The sequence below is a fragment of the Canis lupus genome, chromosome 32 (assembly GCF_048164855.1).
Source record: "Canis lupus baileyi chromosome 32, mCanLup2.hap1, whole genome shotgun sequence".
NCBI lineage: Eukaryota > Metazoa > Chordata > Mammalia > Carnivora > Canidae > Canis > Canis lupus.
In genome coordinates, this window is record NC_132869.1 from 13,707,135 (window position 1) to 13,727,554 (window position 20,420).

General features: G+C 37.5%; 1 protein-coding gene across 9 annotated transcripts in view; it reads right to left on the reverse strand.

The window, feature by feature from the left end:
- Positions 1 to 20,420, reverse strand: part of TP53BP1 (tumor protein p53 binding protein 1) — a 102,050-nt gene that overhangs the window by 51,209 nt on the left and 30,421 nt on the right. For all 9 annotated transcript variants that reach the window (XR_012022815.1, XR_012022816.1, XM_072809254.1 and 6 more), the window contains 7 exons: positions 14,883 to 15,013; positions 13,929 to 14,087; positions 13,422 to 13,551; positions 11,367 to 11,533; positions 9,320 to 9,446; positions 7,809 to 7,903; positions 4,350 to 4,558 (listed from right to left, as the gene is read on the reverse strand). Coding sequence is in view for 7 of the 9 variants with exons in the window: in XM_072809254.1 (XP_072665355.1) it covers positions 4,350 to 4,558; positions 7,809 to 7,903; positions 9,320 to 9,446; positions 11,367 to 11,533; positions 13,422 to 13,551; positions 13,929 to 14,087; positions 14,883 to 15,013 (1,018 nt within the window). In the remaining 2 variants the exon portion in view is untranslated. The remainder of the gene's footprint in view (positions 1 to 4,349; positions 4,559 to 7,808; positions 7,904 to 9,319; positions 9,447 to 11,366; positions 11,534 to 13,421; positions 13,552 to 13,928; positions 14,088 to 14,882; positions 15,014 to 20,420) is intronic.

Sequence of the window (20,420 nt, forward strand, 5' to 3'; positions counted from 1 at the left end):
ACGACTGCTAATGAGCATGGGGTCTTTTGGAGAAGGGGAGAGATGAAAATGTTCTAAAATTAGATTGTGGCAACTAACTGCACAATTCTGTGAATATACTAAAAGCCACTGTATTATACACTTTAAAAAAAGGCATCGGGATGCCTGGGTGGCTCAGCGGTTGAATGTATGCCTTGGGCTCAGGGTGTGATCCTGGAATTCTGGGATCAAGTCCCACATCGGGCTCCCTGCATGGAGCCTGCTTCTTCCTCTCCCTAGGTCTCTCTGATTTATTCATGAGAGACACAGAGAGACAATCAAATCTTAAAAAAAAAAAAAAAAAAAAAAGTAAACATATGTGAATTATTATCTCAATAAGGTTGGTTTTTTTAAAGATAGTTGAGGAAATCACCCAAAAAATTGAAAGAAATGTAACGTATGAGACAAAACAGAATTACAAGACTATTCAAGGAGTTTCAATATCCCAATAATAAGGGACGCCTGGGTAGCTCAGAAGTTGAGCTTTGGATCAGAGCCTGATCCCAGATTCCCAGGATCGAGTCCCGCATCAGGCTCCTTGCATGGAGCCTGCTTCTCCTCCTTCTGCCTCTCTTTCTGTGACTCTCATGAATAAATACATAAAAACTTAAAACAAAAATCAATAATAGGTATTCTAGTAAGGGAAATTTTTTTAAAAAGAACAAAGGGGAAGAAATTAAACAATTAAATATCCCTAAATTAAAGGGACTTAAATTTCTAGATTGAGAGGGTTTAACAAATGCCCAATACAATGAAAATAAACCTGTGTCATGGGGTTGGAAATTTCGTAACACGAAGGACAAAGAGTAAATCCTACAAGATTTCAGTAAGGAGAGTAACAGCTCACATATTAAAGATCAGAATCAGATTGACTTCACACTTCTCAATAGTAACACTGGAATTTTGAAGATCGTGGAACAATGCCTTCAAAAATTAAAAGGAAAGCTATTTCCAACCTATAATTCTATATTTCTACAAACTATGAGTCAATAATGAGAGCAGAGGGGCGCCTGGGTGGCTCAGTCAGTTAAGCACCTGACTTCAGCTCAGGTCATGATCTCAGGGTCCTGGGACTGAGTCCCATGTTGGGCTCCCTGCTCAGCTCCTCTCTCTCTCAAATAAATAAATAAAATCTTAAAGAAAAAAAAAAAAAAAAAAGGAGAGTAGACAGTATGCTACTAAAGAATACCCTCCACTAAAATGAGTAAACCAAGTAGGACATGGAGCCCAAAAAGAATCCAACACAAAGACACGTAAAGACAACCTCCAAGGACTATGGTGAAAAGGAGGTGAGTGATGCACCAAGAATAGAAGAAAACAGTAAAGATTAGAAATCAGGAGTCTCCAAAAGAGGTTTCTCCAAAGAGATGAAGTTTGAGGCCCCCAAACATCCTGAAAGGAGATTGGTAGAGAATTGGCAATTGGTAGAGAGCCTCGGGTTGAAGTGAAAAATATGCAGAAAACTAAACAAATAAAATAGACTATTATCAATTCCAGAGAAAAGAAATTATCTAAACATGAAAAATAATAATATTCCACAGATACTGCTTTGAATAGTGTTTATAATAGTGTTCATAATGATATAAACTTAATAATGGTTTAAACAAAATTATGATGTAACTATACTGGTAAGATAGGGGAATAGATAAAACCTTTTTCAGGGGGCAAGGAAGGGGCAAAGGGAAAGGGAGAGAGAGAATCTTAAACCAGGCACAGAGCCCGACACTGGCTCAATCTTATAACCCTGAGATAGTGACCTAAGCTGAAATCAAGAGTCAAACACTTAACTGACAAAGCCACCCAGACACCCTTAAAAACTTTTTTAAAGGGATGCCTGGGCGGCTCAGTGGTTGAGCATCTGCCTTCAGCTCAGGGCACAGTCCTGGAGTCCCAGGATCGAGTCCCACATCAGGTTCTCCATAAGGGGTCTGCTTCTCCCTCTGCCTATGTCTGTCTATATCTTTGGGTCTCTCATTCTCTCATGAATAAATACATAAAATCTCTCTAAAAAAAAAAAAAAGCAACCCTTTTTAAAAGAATGTATGATATACAGAATTATAGAGATACATAACACAAGAAAAAGTTTAAGGAACTGAAAGTGGTCGTCTCTGGGTAGGAGTGAGTAGAGATCTTGTTTTAACCATCAGACTCCTTTTTTGGCTTTTAGAAGTGCTTATTAATTAAAAACAAACCCTTAACATAAAAACTGTTAAGGTATTCCTGAGGTTTTTTTGTTTGTTTTGTTTTGCTTTTTCTTGTTTTTAGGAGACACAGACTACTCTACTGGCTGAGACATCTCAACATCACTCATTTGTCTCAAATGTTCATTGCTGGCTGTATAGATGCCTCTGAAGGTCTTTGGTAAATGCTGAAGGTGAGGCAATTTCTTCAATGGTGCCTTGTTAGAGTCAGTTTATCCCTTTTTAGCCATGCTTCACTTCTCCTGGTAGGGAATACCTTTGCAAAGATATACATTTCCACATAAGTCCTGTTTAGTCACTGATAAACATCTGTAACTTGTCTCTTTCACATCAGCTACCTCTTCTATAAAATTCTTCTCAGTACTCTCCATCAATGCTCACAGCTCATCCCTAAATTCTGATGATTCTTTAAAGCTATGTATGTTCACAGACAATTTTCACAGAAAAACAAAACTAAAAGACACATGGTGGTTGAACACTGACTTCATCTCCAGGTAACCAAGTCTTCACTCTTTTAACACCAGCAAAGCTAACTCTTCTCAAGTGTTTACACATGCAAGGCACTAATCCAGGTAGCATTTAACCTTCACAACTACCCTATGAGGTAGGTAGGTAGTGTCCATATACCCATTTTATTTGATGAGGAAAACAGGCTCAGTTTCAACTGGTCACAATGGCAGGCAGTAATGGTAGGGCCAGGAGTAAGTCTAGAAAGTTCTAACTCCAGAGTCGTTCTTAACCACATCACCAAATCACTTCTAATGATTGGTATAAAATGGAATTTTCAACAAAACAGACAAGTTTTAAAAACTCCAGAAAACAATTAAACTTTTCTTCCTACTGTCTCCTCTATACTAAATTTGTAGTATTTTTCACTACCGTTCATTATTCAATATAAACTTTTAGTACAACACCTGCAAACTGAAAGGCATGAAAGTTGTTCTCCCAAGAACACTAAAATAATCCCCCAATTAGTCTTACAAGAGGCATTTAGATTGAACATATAACATACACACTTAGATTTAGGACCTTTAATTCACTATGAATAAAACACGCATTTTTTTTTTTTGCATTTTATGTTTTTAATATTTAAATTTAGAATTATACAAAAGACATGTTAGTTTTCCCTTGCTTTTAGAAGAAAACTAACTTCTCATTTGAAAACTAAAAACCATCTTAAAACCCTCCATGCTGGAATGATTAATTAGCTTATGTTATATTCACTCAGAGAAATACTATACAAGTTTTGAAAAGGTGGTATGGGGTTGGGTCTCAGTTAAGCATCTAACTCTTGATTTCGGCTCAGGTCACGATCTCAGGGTCGTGAGATGGAATCCGGCTTCAAGCTCCACACTTGGTGGAGTCTGCTTCTCTCCCTCTCCCTGTGCCCTTCCCCATGCACCTGTAATCTCACTCGTTAAAAAAAAAAAAAAAAAAAAGGAAAGGGTAGTATGAAGACTATGTAATACTGAAAAATCATTATGATGCAATGTAACCTGGAAAAGATTAAAGTTATGTGTTCACTATAAACAACATCATTTAAAAAAATAGACACGTGAAAAGACAAAACTGGTAGTAGTTGTGTTACAGTAGGATAATGATTAACATCCCCCTTCAATTCTGCACTAACATTTTCAAAAAGTTAAAGACAGTACAAGAAATACAAGTTAAAGACAGTTTACACATAAGTGACTCTAGAAATGTTCTAAAACTAGACCGTGAGGACAGCTGCACAACTCTGTAACTGTATTAAATATCACTAAATTACATATTTAAAATGGGTGAACAAAAAAAATAAAAAATAAAAATAAAATAAAATAAAATAAAATAAAATAAAATAAAATGGGTGAACTTTATGGTTTATAAGTTATACCTCAAAGATTGTTAAAGAGGGCAGCCCTGGTGGCTCAGCTGTTTAGCGCCGCCTTCAGCCCAGGGCATGATCCTGGAGACCTGGGATCGAGTCCCATGTCGGGCTCCCTGCATGGAGCCTGTTTCTCCCTCTGCCTGTGTCTCTGCCTCTCTCTCTGTGTCTCTCATAAATAAATAAAATTTAAAAAAGAAAAAGAAAAAAAAAAAAGATTGTTAAAGAAAAAAAAATTAATAGGGAAACACTCCTATAATACTCACGTGAGAAAACTCAGGCTGCGATGGGATAGGAAGTGACCCAGGATTAAAGACTGGTGTGCTCTGAGATACTGGTGTTGAGGCCTGTGGTGATATAACAGGCTCAGGTGGGACAGGAGGGTTTTCTATCTCCACTGGTTCATCATCTTGGAGTTTCTTCTCAAAAGATTCTCCTTTTCCTTCTGATAACACTGTCATGTCCATTGGCTCATCTGGTTTAAAACACGAAAAACAAATTAAAAAATAAGTACTCATCAATATTACTCATGTTCTAACACCACTAGTACCAACTGTATTACAGAAATTTCTATTCCTAAAAAACAATGATTTAATTTTCAGAAAAGCAGAGATTAACAGTAGATTGAGTCACAGAAATCTAGCATTACACTTTCTTCCCCTGGGAGGAGGAAGGTCCACACTCCCCAAATCCTCAGATACAGATGAAACTGGGGTTCATCTCAGGATACCCACTCATCCACATGAAATGTTAAATTAACTAGGATCCTCTAAAACACCTTTCCCTACTATAACTCAGTTTTTCGTATTTTGCATAGGAACCTTCAGATTAATGTCACCACATTTAACCATCATATATTTTGCCACAGGCCTTGAAAGGCAGAACTTGCTCACCACTCTATTACCTACTTATTTATGAACTCATTATATTTGCATTAGCAACTGCTAAGCAGAGAGATGAATGCCAGGACAAATACAGAAGAAAAAGAATCTATCAATGTCAATCAAGCAGTGATTTATCAAAGAAGGAAGTACCAAGCCACTAATCCTGAGACAAATGGCCCAAGGGGGAAACACACACACACACACCACCACCCCACTGCTTTCCCATAATATAATACCCACCTGTCAGCTAACAGGCTCTTCCTCAGACCCCACCTAGCTAGCTGGGTATTGATTCAACAATGCTTTTCCCCCTATTTTACAACTTGATGCCAAACAGGCTTCCCTCTAGACCACTCTCACAAATTATCTATGCCACTAAGTTTTTCACTGCAATCTATACTCACAGTATTGGCTATGCCTCACCTCAATACCTACTCTTTCTGCTTTGCTTGACTTCAACCTCACATTATAGTCTAATTGCTATAGGCCTTGAGTACACTACTACAGCTCTGTTTAAGTATTTTCATTACACCTTTTGATCTCTCTCACCATGACAAAGCACTTATTAAAGACCTACTGTTCTAAGCACTACATATAAAAAGGCTTTAGGTTAATAATGAAAGAAAGAAAAAGAAAGAAAGGAAGAAAGAAAAGAAAGAAAGAAAAGGAAGGAAGCAAGCAAACATATATAGACCACAAACAATTATGCACATATTAAGCAAATGCATTAAATCTAAAATATCATTGACAGGAGAAAACACAATATGTTACATTAAAAGAGAAACACCACCACCAAATCATATATATAACATACTCCCAAGTTTCTAAAACACTTTTTTATGCATAGAAAATACTCTGAAAGGAAATATAATAAAAAATTAATTATAGCTGGATTGCAGTATCCCAGTGATTTTTATTACTTTCCTATATGCTTTCCAAACTTTCTATAGTGAGTATTAATCATCTTACAATCAGGGAGAAGACATTTTTAATAGAATTATTTTTTATGTATCTTCAATGTTCCCACCATAAATAGAAAAAAGTTTTAAGTATAAGCCAAACTTAACTTGTAGTAGGATTTTTTTGTAAGATGGATTCACTTTTACTTTTTACCAAAGATATCATAAATTATGTCATGCTTAAAATTACAGTAGTCCATTTGGATACCTACAACTGATTTCAAGACAAACAGCCAGACACAAACGTAGTGGCAAAAGAAAGATAAAATTTTGTCATGGGTAAATTACATCTGAAAAACAGTTAAATATATTACTCTATTTACATCACTTGAGAATAAAGACAGCAGAATATCACAGGAAGCATGTAAACAACAGATAAGACCACAGGCTCTGGAGGCAGCTGCCTGAGTTCAAATCTTGCCTCTGTGACTTATCAGTTGTGAAACTCTCTGTGACTCTGTTTCCTAACCTGTAAAATGGAGATAAAAGTAACACCTATTTCTTAGGACTGCTGTGAGAGTTCAATGAACAAAACAAAACAACAAAGAAAAGCACCTAGAACCAAAGAGAGGTACACAAAACAGTGCCTGGCATACTTTAAGTGCTCAATAAACAACAGCTATCATACATTATTGGTATGTGAAAGAATAAAAAGGAAAAAAATCATGAAATTTACTGGAAAAGGTTTCATAATAGTAGTAGGAATTTAGAAATATTTTGAATGACTGGGGCACTCAGGTGACTCAGCTGGATAAACGTCTGACTCATGATTTCAGCTCAGGTCATGATCTCAGGGTCATGAGATGGAGCCCATGTCAGGCTCTGCACTGGGCTAGAGCTTGCTTCGGATTCTCTTCTCTCTCTGCCGCTCACCCTATGCACAAATAAATAAATCTTTAAAAAAAAAAGAAATATCGGGATGCCTGGGTGGCTCAGCGGTTGAGCATCTGCCTTCAGCTCAGGGCATGACCCTGGAGTCCCAGGAACAAGTCCCACATGGGGCTTCCTGCATGGAGGCTGGTTCTCCCACTGCCTGTGTCTCTGCCTCTCTCTATGCCTCTCATGAATAAATAAATAAAAATATTAAAAAAAAAAAAGATAGATCTTGAGTAAGTGACTGGATATGAACTAGAACAGAGTAAAAGAGGTTTAGGGATCCCTGGGTGGCGCAGTGGTTTGGCGCCTGCCTTTGGCCCAGGGCGCGATCCTGGAGACCCGGGATCGAATCCCATATCGGGCTCCCGGTGCATGGAGCCTGCTTCTCCCTCTGCCTGTGTCTCTGCCTCTCTCTCTCTATCATAAATAAATAAATTAAAAAAAAAAGAGAGGTTTAGTTACTGAGATAAATTAAGTAAAAAAGAAATCTTTCTTGTGATTAAATAGAACATCACTAGGTCCGCAATGGATGTGAATGAAGTCAAAATTTCTACCACCTACTCCTAGCCACTCTTCCACTAAAACTGCTTTGGTGATAGCAAAAGTAAATTTTAAAGAGCACAAGAAACAGTTTTTGATTCCCTTTCACCAAGACCTTGTCAACATGTACTGGAAACTACTGGACTATTAGTAATAAACTCAATTCTTCACTTAAATGCCATTGTAATATACTACTTTGAGTTCAACCTTAAAAACAGAAAAATTTTACCTTAAGGATTTTTTAAAAAATGAAATCAATAACACAGAATTTTCATAAAAATCAGTGTTAGAAGAGCACAGAATTGAGGAGAACACTTTTACACTACGTCACATCCCTGAAGGTGGGACAGGTATCAGTCTATTAAATACTATCACAGTGTTCAAACAAAAAGCTACGTTTTGCAACGCAGAAGTGCTCCTCCTCTTCTAATCTGAGGATCAACAGACAGATCAAGAGAGAGCTCACCTTTTCTCCCTTCTTGCTCTGTGGGACTGCTAGGAACGATAAAAGGGGTAGATCGGAAAGCATCAGGGGAAGGAGCAACAAGATCTGAGGAATTCCTTTATGTAAAGAGAGAATTTACAGGTTATTTTACCACAGCCACAGTTTTACATTTGTTTTTTACTTTCTAATAGCAAAAGTATCTAAGTCATTCAGCGAAATCTTATTAACAATCTCTCAAACAGCTACCAGACATTGGTAGAAGAGCGATGAATAATACTTAACTATTTCTCATACCAGACACATCCAAAATTAGAAAAAAAAAAAAAAAAAAAGAGTAAGGGAGGGCAGCCCCGGTGGCTCAGCGGTTTAGCGCCGCCTGCAGCCCAGGGCATGATCCTGGAGACCCAGGATCAAGTCCCACATCAGGCTCCCTGCATGGAGCCTGCTTCTCCCTCTGCCTATGTCTCTGCCTCTCTCTCTCTCTCTCTCTCTCTCTCTTCGTGTCTCTCGTGAATAAATAAATAAAAATCTTAAAAAAAAAAAAAAGAATAAAATCTTTAAAAAAAAAAAAAAAGAGTAAGGATAAAGCCATATAATTCTAAGAGAAGTAAATAATCGGACAAAAGGACACCATGATTGCAAAGCAGAAGGAGAAACTACTACAAAATACATTCATCTGCAGAAATGAGATAAAAATATTAACACCATTTTTTGCCTACTATTAGAAAAATCAGGCACGTTTTTATTTAAAAAAAAAAAAAAAAAAGCGGGAACCCTGGGTGGCACAGCAGTTTGGCGCCTGCCTTTGGCCCAGGATCGAGTCCCACGTCAGGCTCCCGGTGCATGGAGCCTGCTTCTCCCTCTGCCTGTGTCTCTGCCTCTCTCTCTCTCTGTGTGACTATCATAAATAAATAAAAATTTAAAAAAAAAAAAAGCCTCTTTGCCATAACACAGAGATAAAGTACTCTAATTACTATTAGCTCTAGTATAACCTATTCTCCACCCCTAAGCTCTTAAACGGAAAGAACTGCTGGTCAAATGGAGGAGCAGAATGCTTATTTTGGATGTATAAGAGTACATAACTGGGCAGTTTCTTCCTAGTGAAACCTTTGGGCTACTATTATAAAACCTCAAAACAAGAAAGCAGAGCTAGGGATCCCTGGGTGGCGCAGCAGTTTGGCACCTGCCTTTGGCCCAGGGCGCGATCCTGGAGACCCGGGATCGAATCCCACGTCGGACTCCCGGTGCATGGAGCCTGCTTCTCCCTCTGCCTATGTCTCTGCCCCTCTCTCTCTCTGTGTGTGACTATCATAAAAATAAAATAAAATAAAATTTAAAAAAAAAAAAAAAAAAAAAAAGAAAGCAGAGCTACCTGCCTTCAATAGGTCCACTAAGTTCTTAATCCAAAAATTCTAAAGCCTAGAGTTTGCCTTTTGGTTTAAAAAAGAATTCTGGAAGTAGACAATTTTAGCTCTTTTAACCTTAGCCTAAGACCCTTGTTTCCTTGGCAGAGCTATTTCAGGATTACTTACGTGGAAAGACTCTCCTGAACAAGGGACCTCTGACCAGACAGCTGCAGGAGTTGCAGAGTGGTAGCAGGTGTGGAAACTAGAGAAATTCCACCTTCTTCCCTTAAAGGAGTAGAGCAATCACCAGAAGCTTTCAAAAAAAGAGAGAGAAAAAAAATTCTAGTTGCATTTGCTTCTCAGATTGACATTACTCAATTGTAAAAAAAAAAAAGAAAGAAGAAAAGAAAAGAAAAGAAAAGAAAAGAAAAGAAAAGAAAGAAAAGAAAAAAAGAGACCACTGAGTACTGCTAAAAGAATAATATCCATGTTTCCAACCATGTTCCAAGAGGGTAGAAACTGTTTTCAAGTTGTAGTACAGTCAATGAAATGGATGCTAACACAAATTCTGAGTGACCATTCAATCCCACCCTCCCTACTAAATTATAGGTTTCCTTTTTTTTTTTTTTTAAGATTTTATTCATTTATTTGAGAGAGCACAAGCAGGGCCTGAGGGTTGGAGGGGTATAAAAGGGAAAGGGACAAACAACCTGGGGCTCTCGATCCCAGGACTCCAGGATCATAACCTGAGCTAAAGGCAGACACTTAACCAACTGAGCCACCCAGGTGTCTTAAATTATGGGTTTCCTTAATACAGAACTGACAAAAAAGGATTCCTTAGTCCTTTCTATTCTGATCAAAGCTTGGAGGAAAAAGGCAGAATTCTAAAACCTCTTCTTTCTTGTGAAGCTTCTATTATAAAATAGCAAGTAAGCCTTTTATTCCAAGGTCTACCTAAAGTGAAGTAAAGCTCATGCCATGATGCAGATGAGAAAAGTCAAAACAATGCACTTAACACCTGATGATGGGGATGCAGCAATTTTCATGATTAGAACGTGAGCCTCCTCAGAGGAGACAAAAAATACTAATGCATTAGTAAAAGGATATATAAGCAGCCATTACTGATTTATATTATGAAGAATCTCCTGTTGGTCCCTTCTCCCTAGCAATAGATGGGAGTATCAGCTACATTAATCTGAAGTATAAAGGAATTTCTTGGGTCACTGGGTGGCTCAATTGTTAAGCATCTGCCTTCAGCTAGGTCATGATCTTAGGGTCCTGGGATTGGGGCCGCCTTGGACTCCCTGCTCAATGAAAGGGGAAGGTGTCTGCTTCTCCCTTTCCCTCTGCCCCCAACCTGTACATGCATGCTCACGCTCTCCAAATAAAGGAATTTCTTAAATACAAGCTTCAGTGAAAGACCAAGAAAGTTTCCTTGGTGACTCTTTGAATGTCTTGCACACATTCCCAGCACACAGTAAAGGAATATAACCTTTTCTTCTTCCCTCCTTACAACCAACACATATTTTGCTGGTTGTTACTGAAGCTATCTGGCTCTGTGAGATTTCGGAATGGGGAGTGGTGGAGGTTAACAAAATGTGAAACAAAAACCATTCCAGTCTTATATAAGTTTTATGTTCTTTCTGCTAGGCTATAACTTCCTATTTCTGATAGATGAGTAGAAAGACTATTGCCCAGGTGATTATGAAAAATCTATACTTATTTATCATGATATTTAAAATCTGAAGATCTATGGTGACAGAAAGAGCTACTCTGTCCAAAATATTAAATTTACCATATTACTATTATTCCTCAATATCTCCATCTAAACAGAGAGAAAACTATGTCAAAATATTAAAGAGCAATCATTCCCAAAAGCCCTTCTCATTAATCAGCTAGAAACATATTTTCCTCCTATATTACAAACAAGTCTACATATCTATCAAGTGCCTTCTAACTTAAATAGTAGCCTCCAAACAGAAATAAAGTTTAGATCTTTGGGGATCCCTGGGTGGCTTAGCAGTTTAGTGCCTGCCTTTGGCCCAGGGCATGATCCCGGATTCCCAGGTTCGACTCCCACATCGGGCTCCTTGCATGGAGCCTGCTTCTCCCTTTGCCTGTGTCTCTGCCTCTCTCTTTCTGTGTGTCTGTCGTGAATAAATAAAATCTTTAAAAAAAAAAAAGTTTAGATCTTTGGGGAAGAGAAGCTACAGCAACTAATTCTTCTTTGTACCTGCTTTATTGCTCTGGTCAAACAAGTCTTCCTGAGTTGACAAAACCTCAGGTTCTGGTGACTTCTGAATCTTCAGTCCACCTTGCAAAAGCTCTTGAGCAGTTATTCGTTCGTTTGTTTCCATAGCAGCAAGAGATACTTTGGGACTAGAAGGCATATCCTCTGACCTAAGGAAATTCAAATCACCAGGAGAAAGAGTTGCTAATTCAAATACTCTCACCTCCGAATTAAAAAGCTTTTCCTGTTTTATGTTTTCCCTTTAATAATCTCAAAACTTCCAGTGGCTCTAGTTTATGTAACTATGTCCTAAAAGTGAAATAAGCTACTTTTTATGATACAAAGCCTCAGCCCATTTCTTTTTTTTTTTTTTTCTCAGCCCATTTCAAAGCCTATCTCTCACACAGTAATATTTCTTTTCAACTTTGCTCACTGCTGTGCAGCATGCTATCCAAGATTTCTGATAGGCGATTTAAGGATTTTTGTTAAGAATTTCTCCGTTACCTAGGTAAACATGAAAGATTGTGACCCAGACCAGAACAATGTCAGTCCTAATGAGGACCTTCCACAAAAAGAGCTTGGGTGTGAATTATCCTCTGCACTACTGCCACACCCATTATCTATTCCTAGCCCAACCTAAGCCCAAAACCAAGAATCCTTCATAACCAACATTACTCATATATTGAAGACTCATTGCTGGCCCCTTTCCAGAGACTTGGGAAATAGCTTCACCTACTAAAATGATAGCAAAACTAGCTACAGGGCAACTTCCTTAAGAAAAGCCTAAAAAGTCAGCCCAAGTTAGACTGAGTGTTTTGCATCAGAAAGACAACTTCTCTTGATATTCAATTTTGTTCAGCACCCCATTCCCACTGTCTCCACTGAAGGAAGCTAGAAAACAATACTGAATGTTTATTCATCACCTTCCCCAAATTGGAAGCATCCCCGTTTTCCCCTGCCAAATCCAAACTTGAGCTGTTGACCAGAGGCAATGCAGTTTGGGACACAACAATCACCACAGGTAGAGACTAGAGATATGCCTAATTTCTACCAAGGTGCCTAATTCCTACCAAGTTAAGACCTAGAGGACTTGGGAAAGAATACATCTCTAAAAGCTACATATTTCAGCAAGATACCTGAGGGCCAAAGTAATTTGGGTACTCCTTACTTAAATATAGGAATAGATTTTCAAATATATTATTGACTCCTCATAACACTAGAGAGGGTATGAAGTCCTCCCATAGAAAGACCGTGCCTCTGTAGACAAAGATCAAAGAGGAGTGACAAGCCAAAATTAAGGAATCATGCTTATAGGGGCACCTGACTGGCTCAGTTGGTGGAGCATGCAACTCCTGATCTTAGGGTTTGTGTTCGAGCCCCATGTGCTAGATGCAGAAATCACTTAAAAATAAAAATCTTAAAAAAAGAAGGGGGGATCCCTGGGCGGCGCAGCGGTTTGGCGCCTGCCTTTGGCCCAGGGCGCGATCCTGGAGACCCGGGATCGAATCCCACGTCGGGCTCCCGGTGCATGGAGCCTGCTTCTCCCTCTGCCTGTGTCTCTGCCTCTCTCTCTTTCTCTCTCTGTGACTATCATAAATAAATAAAATTAAAAAAAAAAAAAAAAAAAGAAGGGAGGGGAGAAGGTAGGCAGCCCTGGTGGCACAGCGGTTTAGTGCCACCTGCAGCCCAGGGTGTGATCCTGGAGACCCCAGATTGAGTCCCACATCAGGCTCCCTGCATGGAGCCTGCTTCTCCCTCTGTCTGTGTCTCTGCCTCTCTCTGTCTCTCATGAATGAATAAATAAAATCTTTAAAAAAAAAAAAAAAGGAGTCATGCTTTAGTTACTGAAGCAATAAAATAGCCTTGTAATATGCCTGAAGATGAGATGAAGACACAGTAAAAATTCATAAACAATCAATGTTTCCACTGGACCAGAAATATGCACATTATAAGGGGTGGAAAATCAACAATTTCTAAAAATGTTTCCACCTAGCCAAGTAAAACAAGTATGATCCTAAAGCAAAAACTCAATAATACTTTCTAGAAAGAGTAGTTTACCTTGCAGATGGTGGGTTTTGCTCTTCTAACCCAGGTACATCCTTACTGGTCTTTGTTTCCACAGGGACATCCCTGCTAGGCTGTTCTGCCATGGAGATATCTTCATTGGACTGTTCTTCATGTTTAATTCCTTGAAATTTTAAAAGACAGGAGAAGACATTTAATTTTTCAAAGTACTAGAAGCAGTCCCAAATACGTTTTTAAAGGCAAAGATTTTAATAAAAAGTCCAATTTGAAAATATATACAGGCATCGTCCCAAAAAAGGAAAATAACCAGTAACCACCAAAAAATAAATAAATAACCAGTAACCCACTTACAAAAACTCTCATTAATCTTCAAGCCGTCAACTAACAAGTATTTGCCAGACAACTCTGCAACCTTACTATATTAACTTAGACTATATTAACTTAGTAGCTATAAAATCTATCAAGGAAAAGATAACCAACTCTAGCTTGGTAGGAAAATGTTTTTAAATAATTCCTAATGCCAAAAAATATGTTTCATACCAATATTAGCATCCATATTAGACAGCCTAGTATAACTAGAGTTGGTGGTTACTGACAGTAGAGGCTCTTTATCTACTTCATATGGCAAAGTATGTTCTTCAACATCCTGGCTCTGGGACAGTTCCAGAACTCCAAAGCCCAACTGTGATGAGGCAGGATCTAGAAACAAAACCCCAAGAAATTAGGTAGCATGTCACAATATTATGCACCGTATAAGGTGCTGTCCCTTAGCACATAAAAGGGTCATTTTAAGTCATCCACACCAAATCCCTGACTCAAAGTTTTTCAAAATAAAATTAAAAATAAAGGCACTAAAAGTAAGGGTGCCTGAGTGGCTCAGTTAATCATCCACCTCTTGATTTCAGCTCAGGTCATGATCTCAGGGTCATGAGGATCAAGTCCCACAATATTGGGCTCCACGCTCAGCTGAGAGTCAGCTTGAAATCCTCTCCTTCTCCCTCTGCCCCTCCCCTGGCTTGTGCATTCACTCACATTCTCTCTCAAAAATAAATACATCTTTTTTAAAAACACAAAACAATAAGAATAAAGGCACTAAAAGACGGAAAATATGTAATGAAGCAAAAAATTACATATTATAAAACCTTATGAGTACCTTATAGGTAGACTATGTCTACTTTCTGAAGATAAACATAAACTATAACCACCTACACAGCAATTCTGATTGTGCTTCCACACAGGAAGTATATATCCCCAAAATATTTGAAAAACAAATGTAACAAGAATCAATATGCAGAAAGGGGGCTATCCAATAAGCATCAAATTCCTGAACATCAAATTTGGTGGAGTATCTTAGACAACTGTAAATTTCTTAATGACTCTTCTCAATTTAATGATGAGAAATCTGTAACTCGATAAAGAGAAATTTAGATATCTACATGCTTAAGTGAAAGGGACTTAAAACAATTTACTATCCAGAAAAAGGCATAAAGCTACCTTCAGCACCAAGTGAGTGTGTGGTAATATCATCTCTAGTATCTTCTTCCTTTTCCTCCTCCTTCTCTTCCACTTCTTCTTCCTTCTCTTCACCCGCAGGAGGAGCAGATTCCACTGACATCCCCAAAACACTAAACAGCAGAAAGAAACGATCATGTATTCCCAGATAGGCTGGGACACTTTGCTCAAAGCACTCTTCGAAATTTACTGTGACACCCCACATACCAATATCTTAAACCAATTTGAAAAAGAGTAAAAAGCCTGGTCCCCATTAGTGCTTCTTTCTACAAAAAGCACCTGAAAGGATAACAACCAAAACACATTGCTCAGAATTAAGTAAGAAATACTTAAGAGAAGAACAAACATACTTGGAATTTTACCTTTCTCTGAAAAACCTTAAGCAGGGAGAAAAAAAATCTTATCCTCAAGAGAATTAATGGCAAGTGACATAAGATAGGCATTAGAGGTGTAGTGAAGGGACTCAAAAATACATCAACTGAATCAGACACAGTTCACAAAAAATTTTAGTGAAAAACCTTAGAATACATCTATAAAATCTGAGGGTCTGAATAAAATTCAGGTCTGTATATTTAAAGGAAGTTAACGGTCAAAAAACATTATGAACAAAAGTAAAAGACAACAATTAGGAAAAAATACTGCAACAAATGTAAAAGAATAATCTTCAAAAAATATAAGGAATTCATATGAAGAACCCCAAAACATAAATGGACAACTCATAAAGAAGAAATTCAAGTATCTTTAAACATGTAGAAAAACATATAAACCAATTGTTGTTCATCAAATTAGAAAAAAATAAACAGTATTTTTGGTGCTATTTGGTGCTGCCCAAACCTGAGATAAGCATTATTATATAATGTTTATGACACTAAATTACTTAGTTTCTTATAAACTAACAGAACCTTTCTGGAGAACAATTTGGAAAGATGTTTCTAAAAAAGCTCTAAAAAGTGTTTGTAACCCAAAATTTCAATAACATCAAGAAATGATTTGAAATTTGGAAAGATCCTTGTACAAGCTTATTTCTCAATGTTTACTGTGATTAAAAAATACCTCTAAGTCCAGTAAAGGAAAATAATTAAATAATTTCCTGATCCATAAAACTGTTGTATATTCTGCAACTATTAAAAATGTTTGAAAAAAAAAATGTTTGAAAAAAACAAATACAAAGTGTAAAAGACCTGGATTGGATCCTGGAAAACTAAACAGATCAGTAAATTAATATATTTGAAACAATGTTTATTATAAAATATATTTTGACATCCGATACAAGTGTGAAAATCTGAATAGAACTACATTACTAGGTATTACGAATTAGTATTTGCTTAGGTGTGATAAGGTTATTACGATTATATAAAATAATGTATTATTCTTAGGGAATAAATGCTGAAGTATTAAAGGGTAACTATGATGTCTGCAACTTAGTTTCAAACAATCCAGTCCCCCAAAAGGTGTATTTTATGTATGTTTATGTGTGTGTGTGTGTGTGTGTGTGTATACGCACATACATATAGAGAACAAATATGTACTATCCTTTTATCTTTCCTGTGGGTTTAAATTTTTTAAATGAGAAACTTCAGGAAAATGCTATTAAGAGTTTTAACTGCCATGGGAAAAATTCCATGTTGTTAAGCAAAAAAGGTCAAACACAAACTTTTAATTTACACAAGTCAACCATCAAGTGCACACACACAAAAGAGGGGAAATATGCCAACATGTTTATAGCAATTAGCCTCTGGGTGGCAGAATTATAGGCAACATTTTTCGCTTCCTTGAAACTTTCTATACATTTAATGTTTCGTATAAAGACTACTGAGCATAACTATAATGAGCATTAAAAGGTGTATACATAAATATGCAAAGTTGGGGACCATGATCCAAGGAAAAGGGACTAAGATTTTCACAAAAATAAAATAGAATATTACCTATATAACTGGGAAGACCAGTTACATAACCTTGGGAACTACAGGGAAAGTCCAAGAGCAAACATGACAAAATGTAGAAGAGCAATGAAAGACAACACAAACCACATACTTTGGCTCTTCCTCAGTCTCTTTTCTTGGTTTTGCTTCATGTCCTTCCCTGACATCTAAATGCTGGTGGCACGGTGAGTCCTTGGAACTTCACCTTTACTCACCTCCTTAATGATCTTATCCAGACTCAGCTTTAAATATCATCCACATATACTAGTGACTCTGCAATTTAAATTTCCAGAGTAGTTAAGACCTTCCCCCTGAGCTCCATCCAGACTTGTACATCAATTGTCTCCAACTGTTCATTGAAAAGTCAGCTCAACTTCAGTATGTCTAAACCTGACCTTCTCCTGCAGTCTTACACATCTCTTCTAGCAGTGACTCCATTCTTCCAGTATTGTTACCTCCCTTTCTCTCATACTCCACAACCAATCAAAAAACCCAGATTCTAAAAAAAAAAAAAAAAAAAAAAAAAAAAAAAAAAAAAACCCAGATTCTCACCACTCCTCATCACTTCTACTCTAGTCTAGCCACTGGCTAACATTGCCTAAATTATTTCAGGGGTCGCCTGGGTAGCAGAGTTGGTCAAGCATCCAATTCCTGGTTTCAGCTCAGGTTGTGATCACAGGGTCATGAGGTCCAAAGCTCAGCATGGAGGCTGCTTGGGATTCTCACTCTCCCTCTGCCCTCCTACTTGTATATACACACACGTGCTCTCTTCCACTCTCTAAAATAAATAAATACGTTCAGTAGTCTTCTAGTTGGTCTTCTTGCCTCTACCCTTGCACCTCCTTCAGTCTATTCTCCTTTTTAATTTAAATGCCTTTTTTTCCCCAGCTTTAACAAGGCATAATCCACAAGTAAAAATTGTACACTCTTCAGTCTATTCTTAATCCAGCAGCTAGAGTGATCCTGTCAAAATCTAAGTCAGATTATGTCATTCCTCTGTTCAAACCCCTTAAATGCCTTCCTATCTCACTAAAAGAAACAGCTGAATTCTTCACACTGACCTGTAAGGCCTCACATATTCTGGTTCCACCTTTATTTCTCTTGACTTCCCACTTCTCTCCATCATTCTATTCCAGCCATGCTGACCTCCTTGTCATTTCTCAAATATTCCAGGCACACTCATACCTCAGGGCCTTTGCACTTGCTGTTCTCAATGCATGGACTGCACTTATCCCAGATAACTAGAGACATCACTTAAGAACTTTTAATCAAACATCACATCAGTGAGGCATTCCCTAAGTCACCCTATCTAAACTTGCAACTCCTCTGACATTTTCTATCCCTTTCTCTGCTATTCTCTGCTATATTTTTCTCTTCAGCCCTTAGTGTCTAACATACTATTTACTTATTTACCATGTATTACTATATCCCATATGAGAATGTAAGCTACATTAAGGTCTATGATTTTTATTTTTTCTGATTCTTTGCAACTCCAAAATTCAACACTGCTTGAAATATAGGAAATACCCAATACATATCTGTAAAATGATTAGATGAATCTTAAGAGGCCTGAAATAAATCAGATTAAAGACAAAAAAAAATAGTACTGATGTTAAACTTTTTTCCACTGTCTGAAGCTGATGAAAACAAAAGTTTAAATACATTATTTAGAAATACACAGGGCACCTAGGTTGCTCAGTAGGTTAAGCAACTATCCACCTTCAGCTCAGCTCATGATCTCAGGGTTCTGGGATCAAGCCCCACATCAGGCTCCCTGCTCAGCGGGGAGTCTGCCTCTCCCTCTCCCTCTGCCCCTCTCTCCACTCATGCTCTCTGTCTCTCTCAAACAAATAAAATCTTAAAATAAATACATTATTTAGAAATACAAAAGTAGCCATTAAAAGAACTAAAATAATTACTATCAAAAATTGGGAGTGTTTTGAGTCAAATCCGTATCTTTCAATATATAATTCAACTGTCTTAATTTGATAAAACAAGAAATGGCAGTATAATGATGTTAGGTTTACAATAGCATTGAGTGCTAGGAAGATAACCTCTCAAAGCAGTTAAAACACACTTAAAGGGTTGCCTCTGTGAAAAGGGACCACGGGTGGATAAGGACCCTGCTTTTCATTATAAGCTCATTTTTATTTAAGTAGGCTCCATACCCAACATGGAGCCCAACGTGGGGCTTGAACCCATAACCCTAAGACTGAGACCTGAGCTGAAATCAAGGTAGGACACTTAACTGACTGATCCAGCCAGGCACCTCTATCAGCTATTTTTTAAATAAACTATGTATTTATATTGCTCTGTTAAAAGTATTTGACAGACCTCATCAGAATTAAAAACCTGCTCTGTGAAAAGCCCTCTGAAGAGGATGAAAAGACAAACTACAGAGAGAAAATACTTGCAAACCACATATCCTATGAAGGACTAATAACTAGAATATATAAAGTACTTCCAAAACACAATTTTTAAACATTCAATTAGAAAATGGACAGAAGACATTAACAGACATTTCCTTTAAAAGGATGTACAGATGGCAAATAAGCACATGAAAAGATGTTCAACATTACTTGCCACTAGGGAAATGCAAATTAAAACAATGAGATAACATCACTACACTCTTATCAGAATGGCCATAATAAAATAGTGACACCACCAAATGCTGGTGAGAAGGGATAGACTGAAAAAAAAAAAGAGAAGGGATAGACTGGACCTCTTACACTGCTAGTGAAACTATAAAATGATACAGCACCTCTAGAAAATAGTTTGGCAGTTTCTTAAAAAAAAAATAAATATGCAACTGCCCACCTGGCCATTTATTCCAGAGATATGAAGACTTATATTCATGCAAAAACTAGCATGCAAATGTTCAGAGCAACTTTATTTGTTGTTTTAAGATTTTATTTACTTATTTGAGAGAGAGAGAGAGAGAGAGAGAACACACACAAGAGCAGGGAATGGGGCAGAGGGAAAGGGAGAGAATCCCAAGCAGACTCTGAGCTGAGCACAGAGCCCGATGTGGGGCTTGATCTCACAACCCTGAAATCATTATCTGAGCTAAAACCAAGAGTCAGACATCTAACTGACTGAGCCACCCAGGTGCCCTGGGAGCAATTTTATTTTTAACAGCCAAAAACCAGATCAACCTAGACTTCCTACAATAGGTAAATGGTTAAACTGTGGTATATCCATACCATGGAACATTACTCAGCAATAAAAAGGAATGAACTACCCATACATGCAACAATTTGGATGGATCTCCCAGGAATTACGCTAAAAAAAAGTCTATCCCACGGGTTACATAACATATGATCCCATTTAAATAACATTTTGAAATGACAAAATATCACAAAGGACAGTCTTAATTAGTGATCGCCAGAGGTTCAGCAAGAGAAGAGGTGGGTATGGCAATAAAAGGATAGCACTAGGGATCCTTGTGGTGCTGGAATCGTTCCGTATGTTGATTTATAGTGGTAGATACACAGGTAACTAGACTTTATACAAATTCACACACACAAATACAAGTAAAAGTAGGGAAATCTGAATACATTCAGTGGATTTTATCAATGTTAATAACCTGATTATGATT